Source organism: Heterocephalus glaber, unplaced genomic scaffold (assembly GCF_053883595.1).
Source record: "Heterocephalus glaber isolate CG9 unplaced genomic scaffold, H.glaber_assembly_v1.0 deba00001497, whole genome shotgun sequence".
In the NCBI taxonomy this organism is placed as follows: Eukaryota; Metazoa; Chordata; class Mammalia; order Rodentia; family Bathyergidae; genus Heterocephalus; species Heterocephalus glaber.
In genome coordinates, this window is record NW_028258320.1 from 49275450 (window position 1) to 49298070 (window position 22621).

The 22621-nt window shown below is 42.4% G+C and overlaps 1 protein-coding gene across 9 annotated transcripts in view; it reads left to right on the plus strand.

Moving 5' to 3' along the window:
• Cnnm1 (cyclin and CBS domain divalent metal cation transport mediator 1) overlaps window positions 1–21713 on the plus strand; it is a 79824-nt gene extending 58111 nt beyond the window's left edge. For 2 of the 9 annotated variants that reach the window (XM_021253180.2, XM_021253183.2), the window contains 5 exons: window positions 6934–7097; window positions 14763–14946; window positions 15066–15251; window positions 17742–17843; window positions 19231–21713. In XM_021253180.2, the coding sequence (XP_021108839.1) occupies window positions 6934–7097; window positions 14763–14946; window positions 15066–15251; window positions 17742–17843; window positions 19231–19310 (716 nt within the window). In that variant the 3' untranslated portion in view covers window positions 19311–21713. The other 7 variants (XM_021253181.2, XM_004838644.3, XM_021253185.2 and 4 more) reach the window with 6 other exon arrangements.
• The last annotated feature ends 908 nt before the right edge of the window (window positions 21714–22621 follow it).

Genomic DNA, 22621 nt, shown 5'->3' on the forward strand with positions numbered 1-22621 from the left:
GGTAAAGAAGCAAGAGCAAGGCCAGCCTTTTCCTACTCTTGGCTCAGCTCTGTAGGATGGAGCAGTGATGGATGGGTGTAGCAGAAGAAAATGAGGTAGGGCACGCCTTGCTACTCCTTTAGCTCTTTGCCCCCATTTCCTTTTCTCTGGTCTCTTGTCTGTAGTCAACTACCTAGCCTTCCCAGCAATTGGGTGATATCCCAGGACCTGTACTATATTATCCCTACACTATACTATTGCCTCTATTACTCTTGTTTGTGTTCCGTATCACCAAAGAAGAAGCAGCAGAGGCCTGAGATTTTGTGAAAAGAAATCTTGGACACCTTCTGGCCCTATTCTTGATTTCTGATCCAGAAATCAACCTCATCTTGTACAGGGAAAAAGAAAATCCTAGAAATTAATAAGACCCTTAAGTATAAAAATAAGTTGTTATTATTTTATTTGACCACCATAGCCACCTTGGGACATAGGCAGAATTTTTTTTTAAAAAAAAATAAGGAGGGCCGGAGATTTAGCTCAGTGGCACCATGACTGCCTCGAAAGCACAAGGTCCTGAGTTTGATCCCCAGTACCAGAAAAAAAACCAGTAAGGAAACAGACGGTGAAATTAAGCCACTGGGTAAGTGTTGTATGTAAAGTAAGTAGGTATAGGAATGAGGACTAGAATCCAAATCTTAGATCTTGCACTCCTCCTATTGCCAAGGATTTGCTGCACTACTGAATGTAGGCAATTTGTGCCTTATATAGGGCTGTGATTTATGTGCCTTACCCATGCTAATGGAAATGATGCTCATATTGGATTAACAGCAGGGGTCCTTGCACCAAATACTGTGAAAATACCTAGTGTGTATGATTGCAAATCATCATCCATGGACATTTCTTTCTATTTGAACCTTATTTTGAAATAAGGAGAACAGAGTACCTTGTGGGTTACATCCAGAATGTGATATAATTAGCCATCATTGCAGGTGTTTTCATTTTAAAATGAAACTCCTGATTGGCCCCACTGTAGTTATCCTTCCCTCTCTCCAGATTTATTTGTTTCTTCTCTTGACAGTGGAGATAATGTTGAGTTCACCATAGCAATTCCTCCAAATCCACAATAGCAGAGACAGAAGAGATGTCAAAACCAAGAGTTCTTTTTCAATTCCAAGTTGTTCATATGTAATGGGCTTTGAGTTCAAAGACCATGGAGTTTTCTCCCAGAATATGCAAGGAATCTCTAAAAATAGTCTTTCTATTTTGTGAAATGTGGCAAGAGGAAATATTCATTGGGTCTGGCTCTTGCATAGTAGTAAACATTTTGGAACCATTAAAGCTCCATGTAGTATGAGTGAGTTCATCTGGGATCCTAACTTGGGCTAACTTGCAGAGATCACTTTGAGCTTTGACAGAGAACTGATTTTTGGCATTTGGTTGTCTGATGTTAAATACTACACAAAATGGTGAATTTTAATTGTCCTAGTTTGTACTCTTACAAGCCTGTGTAATTAAACTCTCCCGTCTGATTTGGAAAATCCATGACCAAAAGAAGCTGTTCCCCCACCCCCACCTCATCCCTCACTGATGCTCCAAAAGATGTAGACAGGCCAGCACTTAGACCTCTTTATCTCTCAAATCCTCATGTGTAAAAGGGGAAGAGGACATTCTATTTTGGTATATTGGGTCCTGTTTCCTTGATAGGGTTGTATTCACAAGTGAAGCAAGAGTTCCAGAGCTGTATTTAAGTTTTTGTGACTCCTACATGATAGTACAAGTGAAGAGATTCCATCCAGCTTCAATGACAGTGTGAAATCCTCTTCCACACCCTCCGTCACCCTCCACCAATTTTATCTCAGTGTCTTCTCCACTCAGTCTCAATCACTCCAGGGTGCCTGAGAGAACAGATATATCTTGCAGACTGATCACTCAAAGCCTGCAGGAATGAGGTCTGCCACACTCCTCAATAGCAATTGGTGGTCCAGACCAGAAAGTTCTGCTGCCTACCAGTTAGTCACACTACAGCCAACTTGATGTAAGAGCAGGAGTGGGCCAGGCACATGTTGGCTGCCTGATCTACCTCCTACTGACAGGTCCTATGGTCAGTTTTATGCATTGCTGTTTGATCTATCTCCTTTCAGAACTCTTTGCACTATATTTCGATTTTCTTTGTCACTTTACTTCCCCAAGCTGTGCCTCTGCTTTTAGGAAATGCCAAGGGGAATTACACAACTTGAACTAGTTTGCCATGCTGCTGGGACACTCGTCTGTTACTGATTTCTTCTCCTTTTTATTAAAAGCATTTCTATTTCCATTTGCCTTGCTCAGAAATCTCTGAATGTATGTACATAATTACTAAAATGCTGAGTCATCAGCATCCTACCTATTGAGGAATGTCAGGCTCTGGGACACAAGAACATTGATCTTGCACAACACTCAGATGAAGCAGAACTTTCTTTGTCCTGAAATGAGGCTTCTTCTTTCTTTAAAAAAAAATTATTTTATAGGCCGAAACTTTGTAAAACAGTTGTAATTTTGGTGTTGGAAGTTCTTTGAGATTTCATGAATAAACCTTCAATAGCATATTGACTTAAAAATAACACAAACAAAAGAGACATGTTTCTCCTTCCAGCACAACAGTAATGTAGCTTGTGTCTGACATGTGAGACCCTCTGTGTGACATAGTGACTTCTGTGCTGGGTGCCTTTGAGATGATGAGAGCTTTGTGAGGAACTGGAGTGTAGTTGTCTGTTTCCAACAAGAAGTAGAAGTGATTTAGGCAGAAACTTCTGTGGATTGGAAGAATCTAGATCCCTCTCATCTTCCCTAAATGTATGTTGGATTGTAACATAAGGGATATGGATATGGAACAACAAGTGTGGGCTATATGAACCCCATGTCCACCCAGGCAAAGCCGAGAATCCTCAAGGCATGATGGTGCTTTCTCAAGGCGACTGAAGCCACAGGCCCTGCTCACATCTTCTCCCCTTGGTTATGTCCAAACTGAGTTGAGTCTGAGACCCACCCAAGAAAGGTACAGTTTTCCAGGCTCTACTCTCATGCCAAAGAGGCTTCTCTTCTGCAAGACTACCAGCCTACTGCCTCAACAACTAGCAAAGAGGAGAAAACACTGGCTATTTCAGCCAGCGGCCTCTCCGGACAGCCACCAAAGGGCTACCCAAGCCAGAGCTCATCAGTCTGTTTTCAAGGGACCAGGACAAGGACTGAAATTTACTTTTTTGCCCAATACTGTTACCATTTATAATCAGCTTGATGCATTGTTGTATGCTCTGTGGCACTGGCACTGCCCCTTTTAGTCTTCCATCACCCTGGGCATCTGACTCCAGGACATACCCCAGCCCTGCTTCACATGCTCTTATTAAACAGACTGACAGAATCGTGGTGCTCCCTGTAGGCTCTCCCTCACTGGCTGGGCCAAGGCCTGACTGAGGCTCTTTGGATTCTGGGTATGCAATATTTAACTCTATCCACCTCCAGTTCTGTTGTCCTCCCACTACTAGCTTCTTGGAGAAATTGGCTTTCTGACTTCAGTACAGTTTTTTTGTTTTATTTTGTTTTGTTTTGGTACCAGGAATCAAACTCAGGGCCTCATGCTTGCCAGGCAAGTGCTGCACCACTGAGCTACATTCCCAGCCCTTTCAGTACAATTTGAGAGCTCTAAAATCTTTTCTTAAATAACGTTCAGATTCTAAATACCCCCTCAAAGGGACCCTTCAGTACAAATTCGTCACTCTCTACATTTATATTGAATACCTACTCTAAGTCAGGCACTGTGCTAAGCACTGTGTATATATACATTAATAATGACCAAAAAAGATAAGGTCTCTGCCTTCATGGAACTTAGGGTTGAGCAAACCTAATAAGCAAGTACAAACATGTAATTAATACTTTGGAAAAGTGCTTTGAAGGAATGAATAAAGGCAGTGATAGAGGAAAACAGAGGGAATCTTTTTAGGGTGGTCAGAAGTTTGTACTTCTGGAGAGAGGCAAGGACTGAGAAGCAAGCAGAGTAGGCAAGGGGAAGGGAGGCCCCAGAGACAGGCAGGAAGGAAAGCAGGGGCCAGGTCATGAGAGTTTCAGGGCCACAGCAAGGGGTTTGGATTTAATCAGGTATAATAAGAAGCTAATTGATGTTTTAAAATGTGATTCTGGAAGGTAAAGCTAAAATAGACTATAGGATCTCCCTTTATCCACATTTTCACTTTCCATGATTTTAGATACCCATGTTTAACTACGGTCTATAAATATTGAATGGAAAATTCCATAAATAAACAATGTGTAAGTTTTAAATAATTTTTATTTCAATATATTGTTACAGTTCTTGTTAGTTAATTGAGATAAATATTGTTAGTGTTTCATTGTGTCTAATTTGTAAATTAAACTATCATGAATATTATAAGAGATGATCAAAAGATAGTATGAATGTTTAAACTTTTTAAAACTTATTACTATAAGAGGAGACCCACTGTCAAGAGTAATAGGATAGATGTGTTGAAAGCAAGAGAGAGTATCTTAAGAGTTTGATGGCAATGCATCTTTACAGTAATAAATTTTTAATTTTAATATCATATTTTTATCATGTCTTATTGATAAACTGTTTACAGCAATTTCTGTCAAATAAAAACATTATAGTGTGCCCTCATCCACCTTATTTACTGGATCTGGCATCATGCAATCTCAGGCTCTTCCCCAAAGTCAAAAAGACCATAAAAGAAAAACATTTTTAATTGACTTAGGACAGTAAAACAGGCACAACAGAGCAACTAAACATACACCCAAAAAAGGACTTACAGAACTCCTTCAGAAAGTGCCCAGAATGATAGGATAAGTCCATTCAAAACAAGAGGAAGTAATAGGAGGAGGGATTAACAGAAATTTATCTTATTGTAACCAAATTTTAATATAAGTATTCACTGTATTTTTTTATTACACTGCATATATATAAGAAAAAACAGAATACTTAGGGTTAGATGCTATCCCTGGTTTCAGGCATCACTGAGGGTCTTGGAATGTACCACCACAGATTAGGGGGGACTGCTTTATAAAATTATAAATGGAGAAATCAGACAGTTGGGTACAAGTGATAGGGACTGGATTTGATTAGAAAGAGATTTAAAAAAGATGGGCATATTGTGCTGGAGGTAGAACTTAACGTGGGGCTGAGGGAGTGGAAAGAGACAGGTGATGCCAGGGATGTAGCTCAGTGGCGCCATTTCTTCCTGGCAAGTGCAAGGTCCTGAGTTCGATGCCCAGTACAGGGTGGGGGCTCAAAGGTGACTCCAGGTTTCTGGGTTAAGTAACAGGAAATAAATGAGTGACATTTACTGAAAAGGGAAAGATGGAATTTGAATCCTAAATTCTATAATTATATCAAGGTGAAATTATTATGATTCTAATGAGAAAATAATTCATCCTATTATTATTTTAATATTTTTGTTACATGGTTTGCCAGACAGTAACAGCTTGGCAGCTAAAGTGTTTGCCAACCCCCATAACTCACTACAAATAGGTGCTAATCAAATATTTTAATAGATGGCAGCATTAGCTGAAGAGACAAAATTAAATTCCCAAGGTTCTACTCCACAAAAGCAAGAAACAGAATCTTTGAAGAATTTATTTCTTCTTTTGAGCTCCTGAACTAATCTGGGCTATGAGAGGCTGGCACTCTCCTGTGTTCTTTTTTTTGGAAGAAGTGCAGAGTGGCTTCAGTTGGCTCTGTAGCCTCTCGCTAGGGCTGTTTCATGGTAGAGATAATGCTGGGGTCACTTTCAGTACCCTGTCTTCTGTTGATACGAGGGATGGTAGTTCAGAGTCTATTTTGAAACCAAATGACATAGTCTTAATTGAACTTTCCAAAAGACTATTCCTTCAAATGTAAAAGGCTGACTAGACATTTGGATCTTTGGCAAAGAACCTATGGATTATTTCAGCCCCTACTTAGACCTATTCAAGAGCTAGCCCTGCCCTGACCCACACTTTCAGAGACCCCACTTTGGCCCTTCTCAGTCCTACCCGTGAAAGTGAGTCAAGGAGTTCACAGAGCCAGGGGTATGTGCCCACCCAACTCCCCTATTCTTCTTGCTCAATCTTATTTCAGATACCCAGGATACTGGAATTACCACTCAAACAGTTCTTCGAGATAGCAGATCCAGAAACCTTAGGGCAGGGGACTGGCTGGCCCCACACAACCCAGTTTTCTAGCACAGAACTCTAAGGGGTCAAACTGGTCTTTCAGATTGCTGTAAACATTTGTCAATGACAAGAATAAAACATGTTAACAGTTTATTAATGTGATTTACAATTTGCAAGTATCTATACAATTTGTGAATCTCTTGTTTGTACACTTGTCCCACGCTCTGCCAGTGTTTGGGTGGGCCTGAATTAACCCCACTAAAACACATCACCTTGGTGAAGATTGGTTGTCTGTGCTGGGACAGATGTTTTGAGGGCAAACCTAAGGCCTTGGTCTTTCTAAAACAGGACTTGCTACAGGTAGACTATGTCACCCTAGTGAGAGGTTTTATATTCTGGCATAGCAAACCATTCCCACGGCACTGTATTCATGCATTTGAGGTCCTCTTGCACTTAATCTCTGGATAAAAAGCAATAAAGGCAGTGGACCACCTCTGCTGCTGTCTAGGGGGAAACAAATGCCCAAGCCCCCTGCTGGGAGAGACCACAGGGAGGGATATTTATACCTCAAGGGAATCAACCCCAACAAAACAGCTGGGCCCCTTGCTGGACTCTGATGGGAAGGTGAAGGCCCCTTTCCACCACCCAGTGCTACAATATCCTGCTAGCACTGTTGGACCTCAGTAAACAGCACCTTTCTCTTTCTCCCTCCTTCCACTCCCTGTTCTCCCTACCCACTCCTGCTTGTCTTTTCTGCTCCTCCTTGTCTTTTCTCTCTCTCCTCTTCCTCACCATCTGCAGTAAACCGATCCCCTTCTCGCTGCAGCGGGTTGAATCGCTCTGAGTCTCCGAATAGAGAGCGCAGTGACTTTGGTGGGAGCAACACCCAACTGTACAGCAGCAGCAACAACCTCTACACACCTGACTACTCAGTCCACATCCTCAGTGATGTGCAGTTTGTGAAGGTAATTGCCCCGGGAGTGCGACCCCTCCTCTCTCCAGTGGGCAGAGTTAGCTGGGGAAGCTGGCCCAGGAGACCCTTATCCCTAGTCATATCATACATCACCTTCCCCCATGTTCCAGTGTAATGCTGGGTAGTCACTGTTCCTTGGCCTCATAAAGGCCCTGTTGTTTCAGTAAACTTTATTATTATTTAGTAGTTGTCAAGGTGTCTTGATCTCTGTTTTTCATGTGAGAAACTGAGGCAGAAAGCAGTGGGAAATTACTTTGTCTGTGACACATTTCTATCAGAACTATTTCCTTTAATCCCCTACCATTGGGAAAGGTACTGGAATGGGTGGATTTTATTCATTTTTTTCAAGATCAATTTGCAGGTGATTAAGAAACCAAGTGTACAGAAGAAACCACACTGTGATTTTACAATAGTATTTATATGCCTAATAGTATAATTTTGCACCTTAATATTTAAAGTCTAAAGCACAAGTGGGCCCTTGTACTAATTGAAAGTCTTGTGTAGAAAATCTTAACACTCCCTTAATGTCAGGCCATTGAGCTATTAAGAGAACCACTCTAAAAAGGAGAGGCAGCCCTGCCCTTACCTTGCAGTTGAAAGATGCGGGGAGCTGTTTCTTCACAGCTTTCATTGGGATTGGCATTGCACAGAAGCCTTTAAAATTTTTCTCTTTTCTCTCACTCCACTATTATTTTATTTGTTTTGTTTCCTAGCATTCAGCAAACCATAACAAACTTTGGCCTGAAATCTTGGCTAGAGCTCATGTGTCCCAGTCCAATGAAATACCCACAGAGTGCAATTGCTAACTGTCGTCCTGGTTGCAGGCTGGGTGACAAGAGATGTACTGAGGTCACACAGGTGGGAGAAGGTGCTTCCTTTCTGTCCAGAGTACACGCCCTGATGATTTGGAGTGGGGAGTGCGGGCTTTCTGTCCCAGTACTCTACAAACATCTTGAGCTAAAACTAATGTCAGTTGATAAAAGTAACCATGGAAAGAATTAACCATGGAAAATTACTACCAGGAGAGACAGAACCTGGAGGGTAAGTTAGAAAATAACTATTGTGTGGGAGTGCTCTGGGCAAGGAACTTTACTGCATCCTTTGTTTGCATTATCCATTTATTCTCTTGCCATCCTGTGTTCCCATTGTTCCAATAAAGAGGTTGAGGCTTGAGGAGGTAAAAATTGCATGGCTAGTAAGTGGTGGAGTCAAGCTTCAGGGTTGAGTCTGCCTGCCTCCAGAGCTCAAGCCCTGAAATCACCAGGCTTTGGGAATAGTTGTAGGAAATCAGAGCGAGGGAGAAGTTACTAAGGACTGACCAAGCCTTACTCACAGGGTTGTGTAACTGGACATTTGACAAGTCTAACACGACAGGGAGGTTCAGCCTTAGAAAGCCACAGCTCCTGACTCTTCTTGTGGCTTTCAGCCTGGAAGCCCTTTCATCCTAATCCTGATTTTCCTCAGAAGTAGAGGGAGAGAAAAACAGGAGAAGGGAAACTCTTCTGTGCTAAATCTTAGTGGTTTGTAGTATTGCACATGATTGGGGCAGGGTGGAGGGGTCATAATATGCGTGTGATTCCACTGACAAGATACTGGGGTGAAGGCAGCAAGCTGCTGCCTTTCTAGAGCTTACTTGACAGGGGGAAAAGATGACAACAAGTAAAGACATAAATTATCTAGATATGTCCAAGTAGTGATAAGAGCCTTGGGATAAACAGGGCCATGGGATAAAGAGTGATTGGATTGAGGAGGCCAGGAGACTGCCTTTGAAATGTCTATCAGAGGAGCCTGAGAAAAGGACACTTTTGCTGAAACATGAAATGGGAGGTGGGGAGAATGTTCTAGAAAGAAACAGATGATAGGTCAAGGATCTGGGAGCTAGCCCATAATGAGCAAAGGCAGGGGCTGGTGTGCGCTGGGAAGGGAGCATCAGAGAGTACCATATGGGGTTTTTAGGCCAGAGTATGGAATTTGGATTCTATTTCAAGTGCATTGGGAATTTTTGTTAAGTTCATTTCTCAGGTCTTTTCATTTGGGCTGTTGTAACAAATTACCATAGGCTGAGTGGCTGAAACAACAAGCTCTTAGTTCTCACAGTCTGGAGGCTGGGAAGTTCAAGATCAGAGTGCTAGCAGATCCAGTGTCTGGTAAGGGCCTAGTTCCTGGTTTGCAGATGTCCTTTTCATTGTGCCCTCATGTGGAGGAGAGGAGAGAAAGGAAGTATGTCCTTTTCTTATAAAAGCACTCATTCCATCCATGATGCTCCACCCTCAGATCTCATCGCCTCCCAAAGGCCCCACGGGCACATATCCTCACACTGGGGATTAGGTTTCAACATAGAGATTTTGAGGGGAGGCATTCAGTCCATAATACCATTTATAAGTTCAGAAAATCAATGTGAAGACTGGATTTGCTGCTATGTAGGGAAAAGTGAATGAAATTCTTAGGGTTTAATGACCCCAGAGTTTTTGGAAACATTATTAGACTTGCATAGATTGGTGAGTACTTTTATGAGATGGAATGGGCAGCTCCTCAAAGAGGAATGTGCTAAGACAAATACTTAGCGGGAAACTTCTAAGAATTTTCCTAACACAAATCATTTCATATCTCCACCCCTGGGACACGGGGAAAAGGAATGGTCTGCAAATAACAAGACACATAGAAGGACAGTGTCTTCCCTGATGAAGGACAGAGGCAGTGTTGAGAACCTCAAATACAAGGTCCATTCTAAGGAGCAGGTGTCTGTCCCTTTCTCAGATTAAAGGACCTTGCTCAGAGCCACCAGCCAGTACAGAACATGCTCATTTTTTCCACCCAGATGTTTTGATACTGAGAAGACTAACCAATTAAAGGATTATTCAAAAACTTCTTTTAACCTGTGGTTTCAGTCCCTTAAATCTTTGATTATAATGGGTAGTCCTGCCAAGGGACTTGGTGAGTTGATGCTCCTGTTTTAACCAAAATGTTTGTTTTAGTTTGGTTTTCTCATAAGACTGTGCAATACACTAAAGTTGAAAGTTACCTTCTCCTGATTTCATAGATTTGTCAAGTCCATTTTTTAGGCTGCTGTGTTATCTACTTCTCTCACCACCTTCCCAACCCCCCTTTTAACCCAAGGAGAATTGTGAGGATGATAAAGACAAGACTGTGTGGAAAAGTGTTTTCAGAAGCCTAACCCCCTCCTGCTGGTTTCTCAAGGACTGTTCATGTCCAACAAACTGAAGCTCCAAAAGTGTTAACGTCCAAGAGTAATTTGTTTTCAAGATATGTTACAAAATTAGATAGGGAGGTGCATCTAATGATTGTCTGGGAGAGGTATAAACAAGTCATGATTAAGAGTAGTTAAGAAGCTGCAGAGCCATGGGTTTGAACCCTAGCACCAAAAAAAAAAAAAAGGTAGTTAAATTCTGAAGATACAAAAACATCTCTACTTTTTTTTTAAATGTGTACTGTACATATCATTATTAAACTAAGAATATTTGGCAGATAGATATCTTACAATCTGGATTGTATAACCTTGACCAAGATACTCATCACCATCTGGTGGCAGAATCCCTAAATTGCAACTTAGCGAGATCCTGTCTCAAAATTAAAAGGCTAGGGGTATAGCTCAAAACTGAGCAGAGCAGCTTAAGTCTGCAGAAGACCTTCTGGACCTTTGCTGCCCTGTAATACAGTAGAAAAATGGAGCTCATCCAGACTGATATGCTATAAGTATAAAATATGTGATGGATTTCAAAGCTTTAATATAAAATTCCTCAATAATTTTGAGGATAAATATTGATTGCATGTTGCAGTGAAATTATTTTGGATATATTGAGTTAGATGGAATGTACTATTAAAATTATTTCACCTGTTTCTCTTTCCTTTTTTGAATGTGACTACTAAAACGTTTTAAATTACCTACATGGCTCACATTCTATTTCTATTTGACAATACCATGCTAGATAAAAAGAAGTTGTTGGGCCGGGCATTTAATTCAGTGGTTCCATTGCCTGCCTCGCAAGTGCAAGGACCCGAGTTCGATCCCTGGTACAAAAAAAAAGAAGAAGAAGTTGTCATATCAGGGAAATTGGAGTTAGATATTGGAGATGGGGAGAGAGATCAGTGAGGAAGGGAAAGTGAGGAAGGGAAGAGTGGGTAATGGGATAGAAAGAGATCAAGATATGTTAGATGCATGTATCATTTTGCCAAAATGAACCTCACTATTCTGTATTACCAACATGCACTAATAATAAAAAAGAAAATTATTTCTCTATTTTTAGTTGATAAATTATCTCTTATTTGCTTTCTTAATGTTTTTAGTCTTTACGTTGTTAGTTGATAGTTTTATTTATGCATTTAATTCTCTATTTTTTCATTTAATTCTTTAACATGTTCAGATTCTGAAACTATGTGTTTGGTTAGTGAAATATGATTTTGTGTACTATCATTGTTCCAGAATTTTTTTCTTCAACAATAATTTTTCTTCAGTGATTCGTGATATCTAGAAGTGCAGTAGAAATATTCTACTTCACTTAACATGTATTAAAAATATAAGTAACCAAAAGTAAGATGGAGTTTATGAGCTTAGGTTTGAAATCAGATGAATTTAGTTTTTATTAGCTTTATGATTGATAAGCTACTTATAAATTATAAAATGCTCTGTATCTCAGTTTTATTGGGTGTAAAATATTTTATAGAATATTTATCTCTAGAAAGTGTTTATAGATTAAATAAATAGTGATTACTAACTGAATTTCTAGAATATAGGAACCATTTAAAGATATTAGATATATAATGGCATAATACATTAACTTTTATTGTTTTTCTTTTATGTTTTTCTGAAATATATGTTCATTTTTAGTTTTAAAAAATTGTCATAGCTGCTGAACACGGGGAAGGAACTGACAAGAAATAACCCGTGAACCTAGAAATACAGCTCAGAGAAGCAGAGCAGAGGTTGTGCCCCTGAGTATATTTTCCGAAGTGGTACTTCATCCACAGTTTATTGGCATAGCAGTAGTTTATGATTTAAAAAAATTAAAAGAGAATAATGTGAAAGGAAGGCTGTGAGACACATAGGGAAAGTAACCAAAGAGTGGGCCTTTCCTATCATACAGCCACAAACAGTGCAGACTCTCCCGCAACCCATTCCCACACACATACTGCCATGCATCTTACCCTTATGTTAGATCCTAGCTGTTGCTGTCTCCGTCTTCTCTTTAGTATGCCTGACAAGTGATGATTTAACGTCTGTGTGAATGCCTCCGTGATAGTGAACTCAGTCCCTTATCAGGTGGCCATTCCATTTTAGTATTGCTACCAGAAGTAATTCCTCATTCCCAGCTCTTTCTTTCCTCCATAACAATCCTGAAAGAAAGGGTTTGAGTTCTTGGATCCCTGGATCCAGATAATAATAATGGACGGGTCTATCACTGTGTCCTAAGAACAAGGAGAGAATGGTACAGTTCACTGCAGACACAATTTGGGTAAAACCTTTCCAAAAATAAAGACATTAAAAGAACATCTTGTTAACAGTTGTCACTCCCAAGAGGCTTCTAGATTGGGAGGCACAGCCAATCTGCCAACCAAGAGGAGCCCTAAGCCAGCAGATCCATTTCAAACTCAAACCAAATCTCCTTCCTTTTCTTTCCCCCCCTTTTCTTCACTCATTCATTCACTGTCTATTTTCCTCCCCATCTTCTTTTCCCATTGCCCCTACTTGGCATCTCCTTTCTTCCCCCTCTTTAACTATATTTTCTTGGCTAAGAATTTACTTTCCTGAGACCTACTCCTGCCTTCACAGAGTAACCAGTCACACTGCCACCAGTCACCCTGGCTTTAGGGACAGAAGGGATATAGCCCCCAACCCCACCTCATGTTATGCCATAGACAACTTAGAGTTAATATAGAAAATTGAACCCATCTTTTACATGTATGTCCACTGTAAAGTCAAATTGTGAGGCCCGTCTGTGGACATATTTTAAACCAGTCATCACTAACAGTTGTATAACATATTCACGTGCATTGTCTTATCTCTGGGCCTCTTTTACAAGCTCAGAGAGGTTAATGATTTGGCCACGATCACTCAGCTTAAAAGTGGCAAAACCAGGACTTGCACGTTGGTCTTGAGCAGGCAGTGTGTTTCTTGCCATATTTTCTAAATGAAGGATCATTTGGCCTTCTTTTACTAAACTAGAAGACAAATCTAAAACCATTTTAAAGAACACAGCTACTATAAAAGCTACTGCTTTGTTGGGCTTACCATGTGACATTTAAGAAATTTTCTTTTCTTTTAGTGCTATGGCTAAATTTCTCCATTTCGGGGGAAAATTTTGGAACCTGACTTCATAGTTCCCAATACAGGGGCACTGCAAAAATCAGATATTCTCCACAAGAACATTTAAAGACTTTGGACAAATGCTAAGTTGAGACCCATGGTTCCATGCCATTAACCATAGATCATATAATTGACCTAAAAAATATCAAAGCCAGTTGTTGACATTCTCCTTTGTCCTTTAAAATCCTTTAGAGAGAAAGAACAAAAACCTCAATGGGACCTCTGTCTGATTTTTAACTAGGTTTCAGAGAGTCAGTGGCTCTCAAAGTAAAATCTACAGAGCAGCAGCATTAGCATTACGTGGAACTTGATAGAAACGCAAATCCTGTTTCTACCCCAAATCTAGTAAATTAGGAAATTTTGGAAGTTTGGACCAGCAATCTTATTTTAATAAGCCCTTCAGGTAATTCTGATGTTGAGTACTGAGAATCACTAATATAGGACTGTTTTATGTCATCTGTGTGCTATGATTTGGATATGGTTTGAGTAGGTCCCCCAGAGGTTCATGTGTGGGAAATTAGTAACATTAGTGTAACATTAGTGAGAGGAGGAGATGGGCCTTTAAGAAGTAGGGCCTAGTTGGGCCTGGGATTTAGCTTAGTGGTTTCGCTGCCTGCTGTGCAAGCACAAGGACCAGAGTTCGATCCCTGGTACCAAAAAAAAAAAGAAGTAGGGCCTAGTAGAACGTGATTCAGTCATGAAGGCATTACCCTTGGAAAGGATTAACGTAGTTCTTCCAGGACTGGATTAGTTCTTTTGAGAGCAGGTCGTTATAAAGCAAGACCACCTATGTGCTTAGCTCCTTCTGAACTTGACCATTTCCCTTTCTGCTTCTCTGCCATGTTGTGACATAGCCAGGGAGCCCTCATCAGATACAAGGTCTATTTGCACTTTTTAGCCACCAGTCTCTTGAGCCAAATAAACTTCTTTCCTTTACAAAGTAGGTTTATTTGGGGCTGGGGATTTAGCTCAGTGGTTCCAGTGCCTGCCTTGCAAGCCCAAGGACCTGAGTTCAATCCCCGGTACCAAAAAAAAAAAGAACAAAGTAGGTTTATTTTGTTATAGTAACACAAAATGGACTCAGACAGGCTCCTCCAGTTGCACATGAAGTCTACAGTTAATAAAAATGAACAGTGGCAACTGGTGACCAACAGGCAAAGGGACTCAAATTGTTTCTCAGCTGCTGAGCTTGGTAAGACCCCCAGCTCATAGATCTCAGGCCTTAGAGCCCAGGGTTCCAAAGCACCTCAGGGGAGGCTGCTTGTCAGCTCAGAAAAGCTACTACATCCAGAGAGGGCTCCATCTAGCTCTGCTGAGCTGCCCACTTCCTTCCAGGTCACACGACAGCAATACCAGAATGCACTCACCGCCTGCCATATGGACAGCTCACCCCAGTCCCCTGACATGGAGGCCTTCACTGATGGTGACTCCACCAAGGCTCCCACAACTCGGGGCACACCCCAGACGCCCAAGGATGATGCTGCCCTCATGCTGCTGAACAACAGGACCAGCCTGCCATGTAAGTCAGTGGGTGGATGGGATGGGCGGCATGGGATGAGGATGGTCCTGCCTTCCTCCCCAGCCGTGCCCAGGGCTGCCATCTGGTGCCGCACAGAGCCCCAAATGTCTTCCTCCAAGGCAGAGAGGTGATATGGGCACTGTCCCACCCCCCAGGCAGCCATTCAGATGGTCTGAGAAGCCCTGCGGAGGTGTTATATCTGAGGATGGAGGACATAGCCTTCACCCAGGAAGAAATGACCGACTTCAAGGAGCACAAGACACAGCAACTCTCAAGGTCCCCTGCGGCTGTTCCCACAACAGCAGGTAGGGGCCCAAGGAGCAAGGGAGGGTTACCACCTTCGGGTACTACAGCGCACCGGTGGGTAAGGGGAGCCCCGGGACCCCAGCCCCTGAGTCAGTCTTCTCGCCTCCTTCCCACTGACAGTTTCACAGCACCTGCTATGCATCAGGCTCTGTCTAATTCATTCTCCCAGGAAAGCTGCACGGTGCAGTATTAGGAGGTATAACCCTGCCCTGATTTAGAACCTAACTCCTACCTTTAGGAACTATGCAATTTCAGGCATGTTACTTAACCTAAGATTCAGTTTTCTTATTTTAATAGATGTAAATTGCAGTAGCTATCTCATAAAGTACCTTTGAATATAAATGAGATAACATACACTGCAGTGTTTGGTACCATGCTCTATAAATATTAGGTAATTATCATCAGACCTACCTTACAAGTTAGGGAACTGATGTCAGCCATCACCCTTATTGGCAGGGCTCTTCCTTCCTTCGGGACCCAGAGAGCAAAGGTAGTATGTAGGATGTATCCTGAGGGGTTAGATCATATCACCACCCTTTAAGACATGGAGCATGTCTACCTTAACAGTGGGGCTGCTCCAAGGCCCCGGTGTCCCAGTGCTCCTGAGCCCTGTGCTTGCCTCACCGAGGTGTATTTCCCCAAGCTTTTAGCACCCCTCCCCTATGCTCCAAACCAGTGGTTCCTCTGCCTATCCCAATCCATAATAAGAGACTCTTCAGGTCCACAGCAATGACCTGAAAAGGCACGCAGATTTTTTTCATTCATTAATTTTATTGGTACATTTTAGGTATACAATATAAAGACATTCATTATTGGGAATTTGTACCTTTACATAATATATTTTGGTTCTTATTTTTTTTCCCCCATTCCCCTACCCTCCCTTCAACCCCTCCACCTCTCCCTATGTACAAAGACTTTGTTTCCATTTCTTCCTTTTCTCATATTAATTCCATTCCCTTCTTTCCTTTGCCCTACCCTTTCCATTTCCCCTTCCCCTTTGGACCTTTTCTTCCTATTTCACATTATCTATTATGCCTTTTGGTTCTTATTTACACTTTCAGTTTCTCACAACAGAGAAACTTCGGTATTTACACATGTGTGTCCTATTTATTTCACTTAAGAGTATGGCCTAGGGGCCGGGGATTTAGCTCAGTGGTTCCGGCATCTGCCATGCAAGTGCAAGGACCAAAGTTCAATCCCCACTACCAAAAAAAAAAAAGAGTATGGCCTCAATGTGCATCCATTTAGCTATAAATGTCTCTAGTTTCTCATTCTTTATGGCTCCATTTTATTAAAAAAAAAAAAAAAAAAAAACACCACATTTTCTTTATCCAGTCTTCAGTTGATGGGCAGTTGGGCTGTTTCCAAGCTTTAGCTATTACAAACTATGCCGCTATGAACATGGGTGGGCATATACCACAGTCGTATGATTCTTTTAATTCTTTTGGGAAGATACCCAGCAGGGGAACAGCTGGGTCAAATGGGACCTCTAGCCCTAGTTCTTTGAGGTATCTCCACACTGATTTCCACAGTGGTTGCACCAGTCTACACTCCCAGCAACAGTGAAGAAGGGTTCCTCTTTCCCTACAGCCCCACCAGCATTTGTTGGTTGGTTTCTTGATAGGCTCACAGATCTTTAAGAGACAACATATTTGAATATGCAGCTAACCTAGAAAATCTGGGACACATGTAGTCATCAGTCCAGGACCTAAATTTAGGACTGATGTTCTTTTCCCCCCATCCAATATCAAATTTAATAGCTAAGCCATAGAAAATGTAAGGCTAGAAAATGTAGGAAAGAAATAAGAATTGAGGTGAAGGAGCAGTCTTTGTATTCCACTCCGCTCCTGTGACACACAAGAACCCGTGAAGCTTGGGAGAAGGGAAATGCTTTGCTCATGTTCAGATATGCATTAGAAAGAAGCAGGCCAGACCTCATTTAGTGCAGTGCAGCTTCCAACACACCATTCCGCCTTCCCAGTTAAGTTCTTACTGTGTTGGTGATGGGCCTTGGGCCCCTTCCTGGCTCTCTGAATCCCCATTGGGTCCTGACTGTTACTGAGCCCTGCAATGTGCTCAATTATTACTGATCCCTCCCTTTTTCCAAGGTTTGTGCAATTAGAGAAAGGATATGGAGATGCCACCACCTGTTGTAGAATGTGCTTTTTATCTGGCAAAGATACAGGGAGGCGAACATAATGTTCTCTTCCCCTCTTACCAGTGTTTGAGGAGAGGAAATTATTTGTGACTTTGCATGGACTAATGGATTCCTGCTTTTCTTCTCTTGACTCATTGTTCCTTTTGTGGCCCTAAAATGCCTCTTGCTAACAGACCCAACACCCTCCTGGCGATCCCTCCCTTGTCACACTCACCCTATCTTGGCTCTTTGCCTTGAACTTTCACCTGCTGAGGACATCACCCGGAATATCCTGCCTTCATCCCTGGACATGGAGGTTGAAAAGACTTAAGTTCATTCTCCTTTTTCTCAGCATCAGATAATGAATGTTGTAATATCACCCTGGACACAGAGACCAGTCCTTGCAGCAGTGACTTTGAGCAATCCATGGGCAAGAACCTGCTGAGAACCTTGAGTGAGTAACTCCTCACCCAGACGTAAGCCACCCTGGTGATTAGTAGGGTGTTTCAGTTACTTTTCTCATCTCTGAGACAAAATACTTGACTCTCAAAGATAAAGGAGAAAAGGTTTATTTGGCTCAGTTTGTAGAGATTTGAGTCCATAATTGGCTGGCTCCAAGGCAGGGTGGCACATGACAGAGGGGCAACAGCTATGGCAGACTGAAGGTAGCAAAGCAACAAGAGACCTTAATAGCATCTTTCTGCCCCTTTTATCTTCTCCAGACTACTTAGGGTGAATAGCACTCATACCCTTAATTCTAGTACCCTTGAGCCTAGCACTGCACCATGAATCAGTTCCAGCGTCACACACTCTTACATCCAGCCACCTTTGAAATAAAAGCCCCATCTATGACCACATGAGGCTTTGGGGGGACATCAAGACACAAGCCATAACACAGGGAAAGCACATTAGGATCTTTTTCCCTGAGTAGGAAACACTGACTCCTTTTGGGAACCCTAATGAGGTACAGTGGTGTAAATACACAATAAGGCTTAGGCCAATGCTGTACCCTTGATAGTGTGGGGATCCTCCCCATGCATATGATTCTCTAGGACAGGAGTCTGTAGACCATGTTCATGGATCAAATTGTGACCTCCTTCCACCTATTTTATAAAGACTTACTGGATCACCAATTCATTTGTTATCTGTGAGTACAGTGGCAAGGTCAAGTAGTTGTGATAGAGACCATATGGCCTGTAAAACCCGTGATATTTACTATCTAGTCCTTTAAAAATTGTGTGTGTGTGTGTCCAGGAGACTTCATAGAAGTCCTCCATAGATGGAAGCCAGTGGCAGAGAATAAGGTGAAAATATTTCTTCCTAATAACAGAGCTAGAGACAGATGGCTCTTCCATCCTTGAGGACAATTATCTAACTACTCCCACCTGCCTCAATGCAGAGGGAGGTTGTTTCAGAGCTAGAGTCCCTGGGAGTGGCTCCCAGCTCTGCCTACCAACCCTGGCTTGTGGGACATCAATGACTAGTTCTCCTCACTCAGATGGTGTCTTGCTTTGAGTAAGGCTGGGGCTGTCAGGGGAAGGAAGGCGTAATCCTAAGGCATTACAGGGTTTTATTCAGCTCCCTCCAGGAAGTTTCTGTGGCAGGCACTAACGTACATTTGTGCCTTTTCAGAGATGTCACATTATGCAAAAGGTGCATCCTACTCCTTCCAGATGTTAACTCTACTGATAGCAGCACCAGGATACAATGCATATGAGTTCCAGTCAAACTGCCAAGGGCTTTGTCTCCATTTCTGCTTCTTTTTTGAAGAAAGCTCAGACCACTGAGAGGGTATGAATGTCCTCTGAGTCCTACAGATTGATACAAACTGTGTTTTGCAGGTGGTCGAAAAAGGAAGAAGTCAGCAGATGGAGAGAGAACCTCTGAAGAAAACTCCAATTTAACACCTCTGATCACATGACAAGCAAAGACAGCATTCACGAGTGTGTGAGATCCAGGGCTTTGGGGAAGGATCTGCCCTCCCATCGTCTGCTTGCCCCCAAGGCCTCCCATGGGTGACACAGCATTCTGCCTTCCTTTCTACCTTTGCAACCCTAGCTGTCAGTTTGGCAGATTTTCCCTTGTTGCCTCCAGTTTGACTCAGAACCCTGCCATGGCCATAACAGAAGAAGGTGCCTCTGACAGAAATGCTAGAAATGGCCTTGTCCTTAGCACAGTCTGAGACTAGAAAAGAGCTAACCCCAAGCTGACAATACCACTCTGAGACCACTATGTTCTTTGTTCTTTGGGATCTTCTGTGTTATAGGAGACCCATGTCCTAGAATTCACCATTCTTTCCTCCAGATAAAAATGATAACTTTGTACCATATTTTATGCTTAGCTTAGTTCAGAAGGTGCCAACTGGCAGATGGGCACATAGCAGGCTGGAGTAACAGGTATAAAGGTTAGTTCAGGGGGTGGACCAAGAATTCCTCCAGAACCTTGGAGCATGGGACTCAGCTGTGTTGGCCTGTGATTGATGTTACAGCACAGAAGACTGTCAGTGACTGGTTTCCTGTGAGATAAGAGTTTCAGCAGCGTGGGGAAGTATGCCTCAGCTGGAATGAAAAGAATGCGAGATGGAACCTCAACTCATTGATTTTCCCAGGGACACATCTGTTTTGGCTCCCAATTCATAGTCATTAATGGACCGATAAATCTGCTCTGGAAGAGGAGTAGGGAGCAAAGAGACCCAGTTGGGAGCCAAAGATGGAACTTCAGGTTTTAAGTGCATATCAAAGAAAAAAAAACTTAAGCTGTGAAAGTGAGTTTAGCCATGACAAACCAAAGAGTGCCCAGCTCTGCCAAAAAGGATACATGAGGACTTCAGTGTACATTATACAGGAATGTTGAAGAATCACCATTATTTTTCATCTATTTCCCTGACCTCTTACTCTACCCCAGCAGGTCAGCTAAGTGTACTTTAGTCCCAGAACTTACTGATCGCTGGTTTTTCTCCGGCGTGTTGGGGCAGGTGCAATTCTAAGAATAACCACAAGATGGCAGAACGACTGCACATACAGTACAGCACCTACTTTGAGGAACTGTTCAGTTCTGATCAGAAACCATAGCAAGCCTTAGGGAAAATTTGAAAGAGTGGTTTGTCTTCGGAAAACCTGTCTGCCTTTCTGATCTGTCTCCCACGCTTTGGGTACCCTATGGTCAGTACCCAGTGATACAGTGGTGCCAGATGAATCTTCAAACCATTTCCAAACTTTTCCCTGTGGTATACAATGCAAGCTTCCCTCCTCTTCCTTCAAAAGGCTAGCTCCCTCCCCTCACCCACTCAATTAATCACATGGGGCAGGGGAGAGACTGATAATTCCTCTGGGTTATTTGCATCTCAAAGGAAAATGCTTACCCATAGGAACCTTTAACTCAGGGGTCCTTAACTTGGGGTCTATCACCCCAGAAGGTCCATAGTTGGACTTCAGAGGGTCTATAAAACCCTTAAAGCTGTCTGAATTTAGTGTATGTTTTTGTGTGTGTTTTCCAGAGTTAAAGCTTTCCTAAGATTCTTAAAGTTCTCTGACCCACAAAGGGTTAAAATAACCACTATTTTCAGTAATGGAAATTTCAGTCCAGTATTTTTGCAATGCAAGGTGAATACTGGTCATTTTGAGACAGATTTTAAATTCTAAGTGATCTTCTCAAGTTTCTCCCAGTCAGTGGGGAAGGGTGGCACCCATCAGAAGCAAGAGTCTTCAGAAATTCTTGGCACACCTTTGATATTGTGCATCCTGCCCATCACATAATTTTGGCCCCCTGCCCCACCAAACCAGAACAGGTGTTGAAGACAGGAGGGCCACAGCATGTGGGAGTAAAGACTTGGAGCTAGAGATATCTTTTTCAGTAATGTATTACTGACTTTGACACACCCCTTGCCTGGCCTGACCTGGCCTGAGGCGCAGCCATGCATGTGTTCTTGTAGATAACCCTATAGCTACCCCCTCCCCACATGCTCTTCCCTGGTAGGAACAGTGTCAGCTTTCAGTGCTGAGCATCTTGGACCCAGAAGAGTAAATGGTGAGTTTTGAGCACATATTGCCATCCTGCAGTCTCCTAGCCCAGCTGGCCATTGACCCAAAAGGGCCTGCCTGGCAAGGCACCCTTTCATTATCCTTTAGGCCACCAGGCTCGGACCACTACTCTTGCATTACATCCACCCCTTTGCAAAACCCCTAAGGAGCCTGTCACCACTCCTCTTCCTAGCTCCCTATCCACAGTTTCTTCAGGTTTAAACTAAAAGGCTTTTAAGATAAAGCATTTATGAAGGGTCAGTTGTGAATAATTTTTAAATAAAATGAAAATGCCTTTACTGGAATGTGGCTGTTTGCCTTGCCCCAGGAATTGGGAGTTCTATCTGAGATGCAGGTTGGATGGTGCACATAAGTAGCTCTCACCTATGGCTCTCCTGCCTGAAAAGGCAAACCTCTCACAGCAGGTGTGAGGCTAAGGAAGGTTAGAGAAAGCTCTGGCACTGTACTGTGGGAGGCCAGATGAGTCGGATTTTGCAGGAGTGAATGCCAGAAATAGGAAATAAAACACAGGAAGCAGGAATGCAAATGGAGAAAGGGGAGCAACACTAAGAGGATAATGAACAGGGCTTGCATTTGTTGAACATGTGACGGTGAGGCACTGTGCTGGGAGTTTCCCAAGTTCAAGGTCTTCAGAAGCCAGACCCAGACAAGAGACTACATGCTGCTCACTCTGACTCATTTCTGCAGACCCTTTGGAAAGGAGTCAAAGTGGCACAGTCTTAACAGTTTCCAATGAAAGGCTGGGGAAGGAACAACAGATTGGACCAGGTCTACTGGTCACCTGTAAACTGACACAGATAGGCAGGAAAAGCCAGATGGGAAGATGTATTTGAGCTCTGAGTATCTTTGCAGAAGGAAAGTTTGAATCTGAAACTAGTTTCACAAACAGCAAGCAGGACAATTAGTGGGCTATGCCAGGACTATTTAAGATGCATCCCAAGATCCTCAGTGGAGGTTATTCATTTCATTAAGAATAATAGTAAATTATAGCAACAACTATTTTGCTACAGGCTCATTAGCTTATTTCTGTCCCAAACATCCTGTCAAGGAGGCATTAATGTTTAAAAGGTTCAGTGACTTATTTAAGGCTACTCAGGCAGGAACTGGCAGAGCCTGGAGGTCTTGAGTGCCCTGCTCTTGAACAGGCAAAATGTGCAGTCTTATATCTTAAATCCACAGTGCACACATTGCA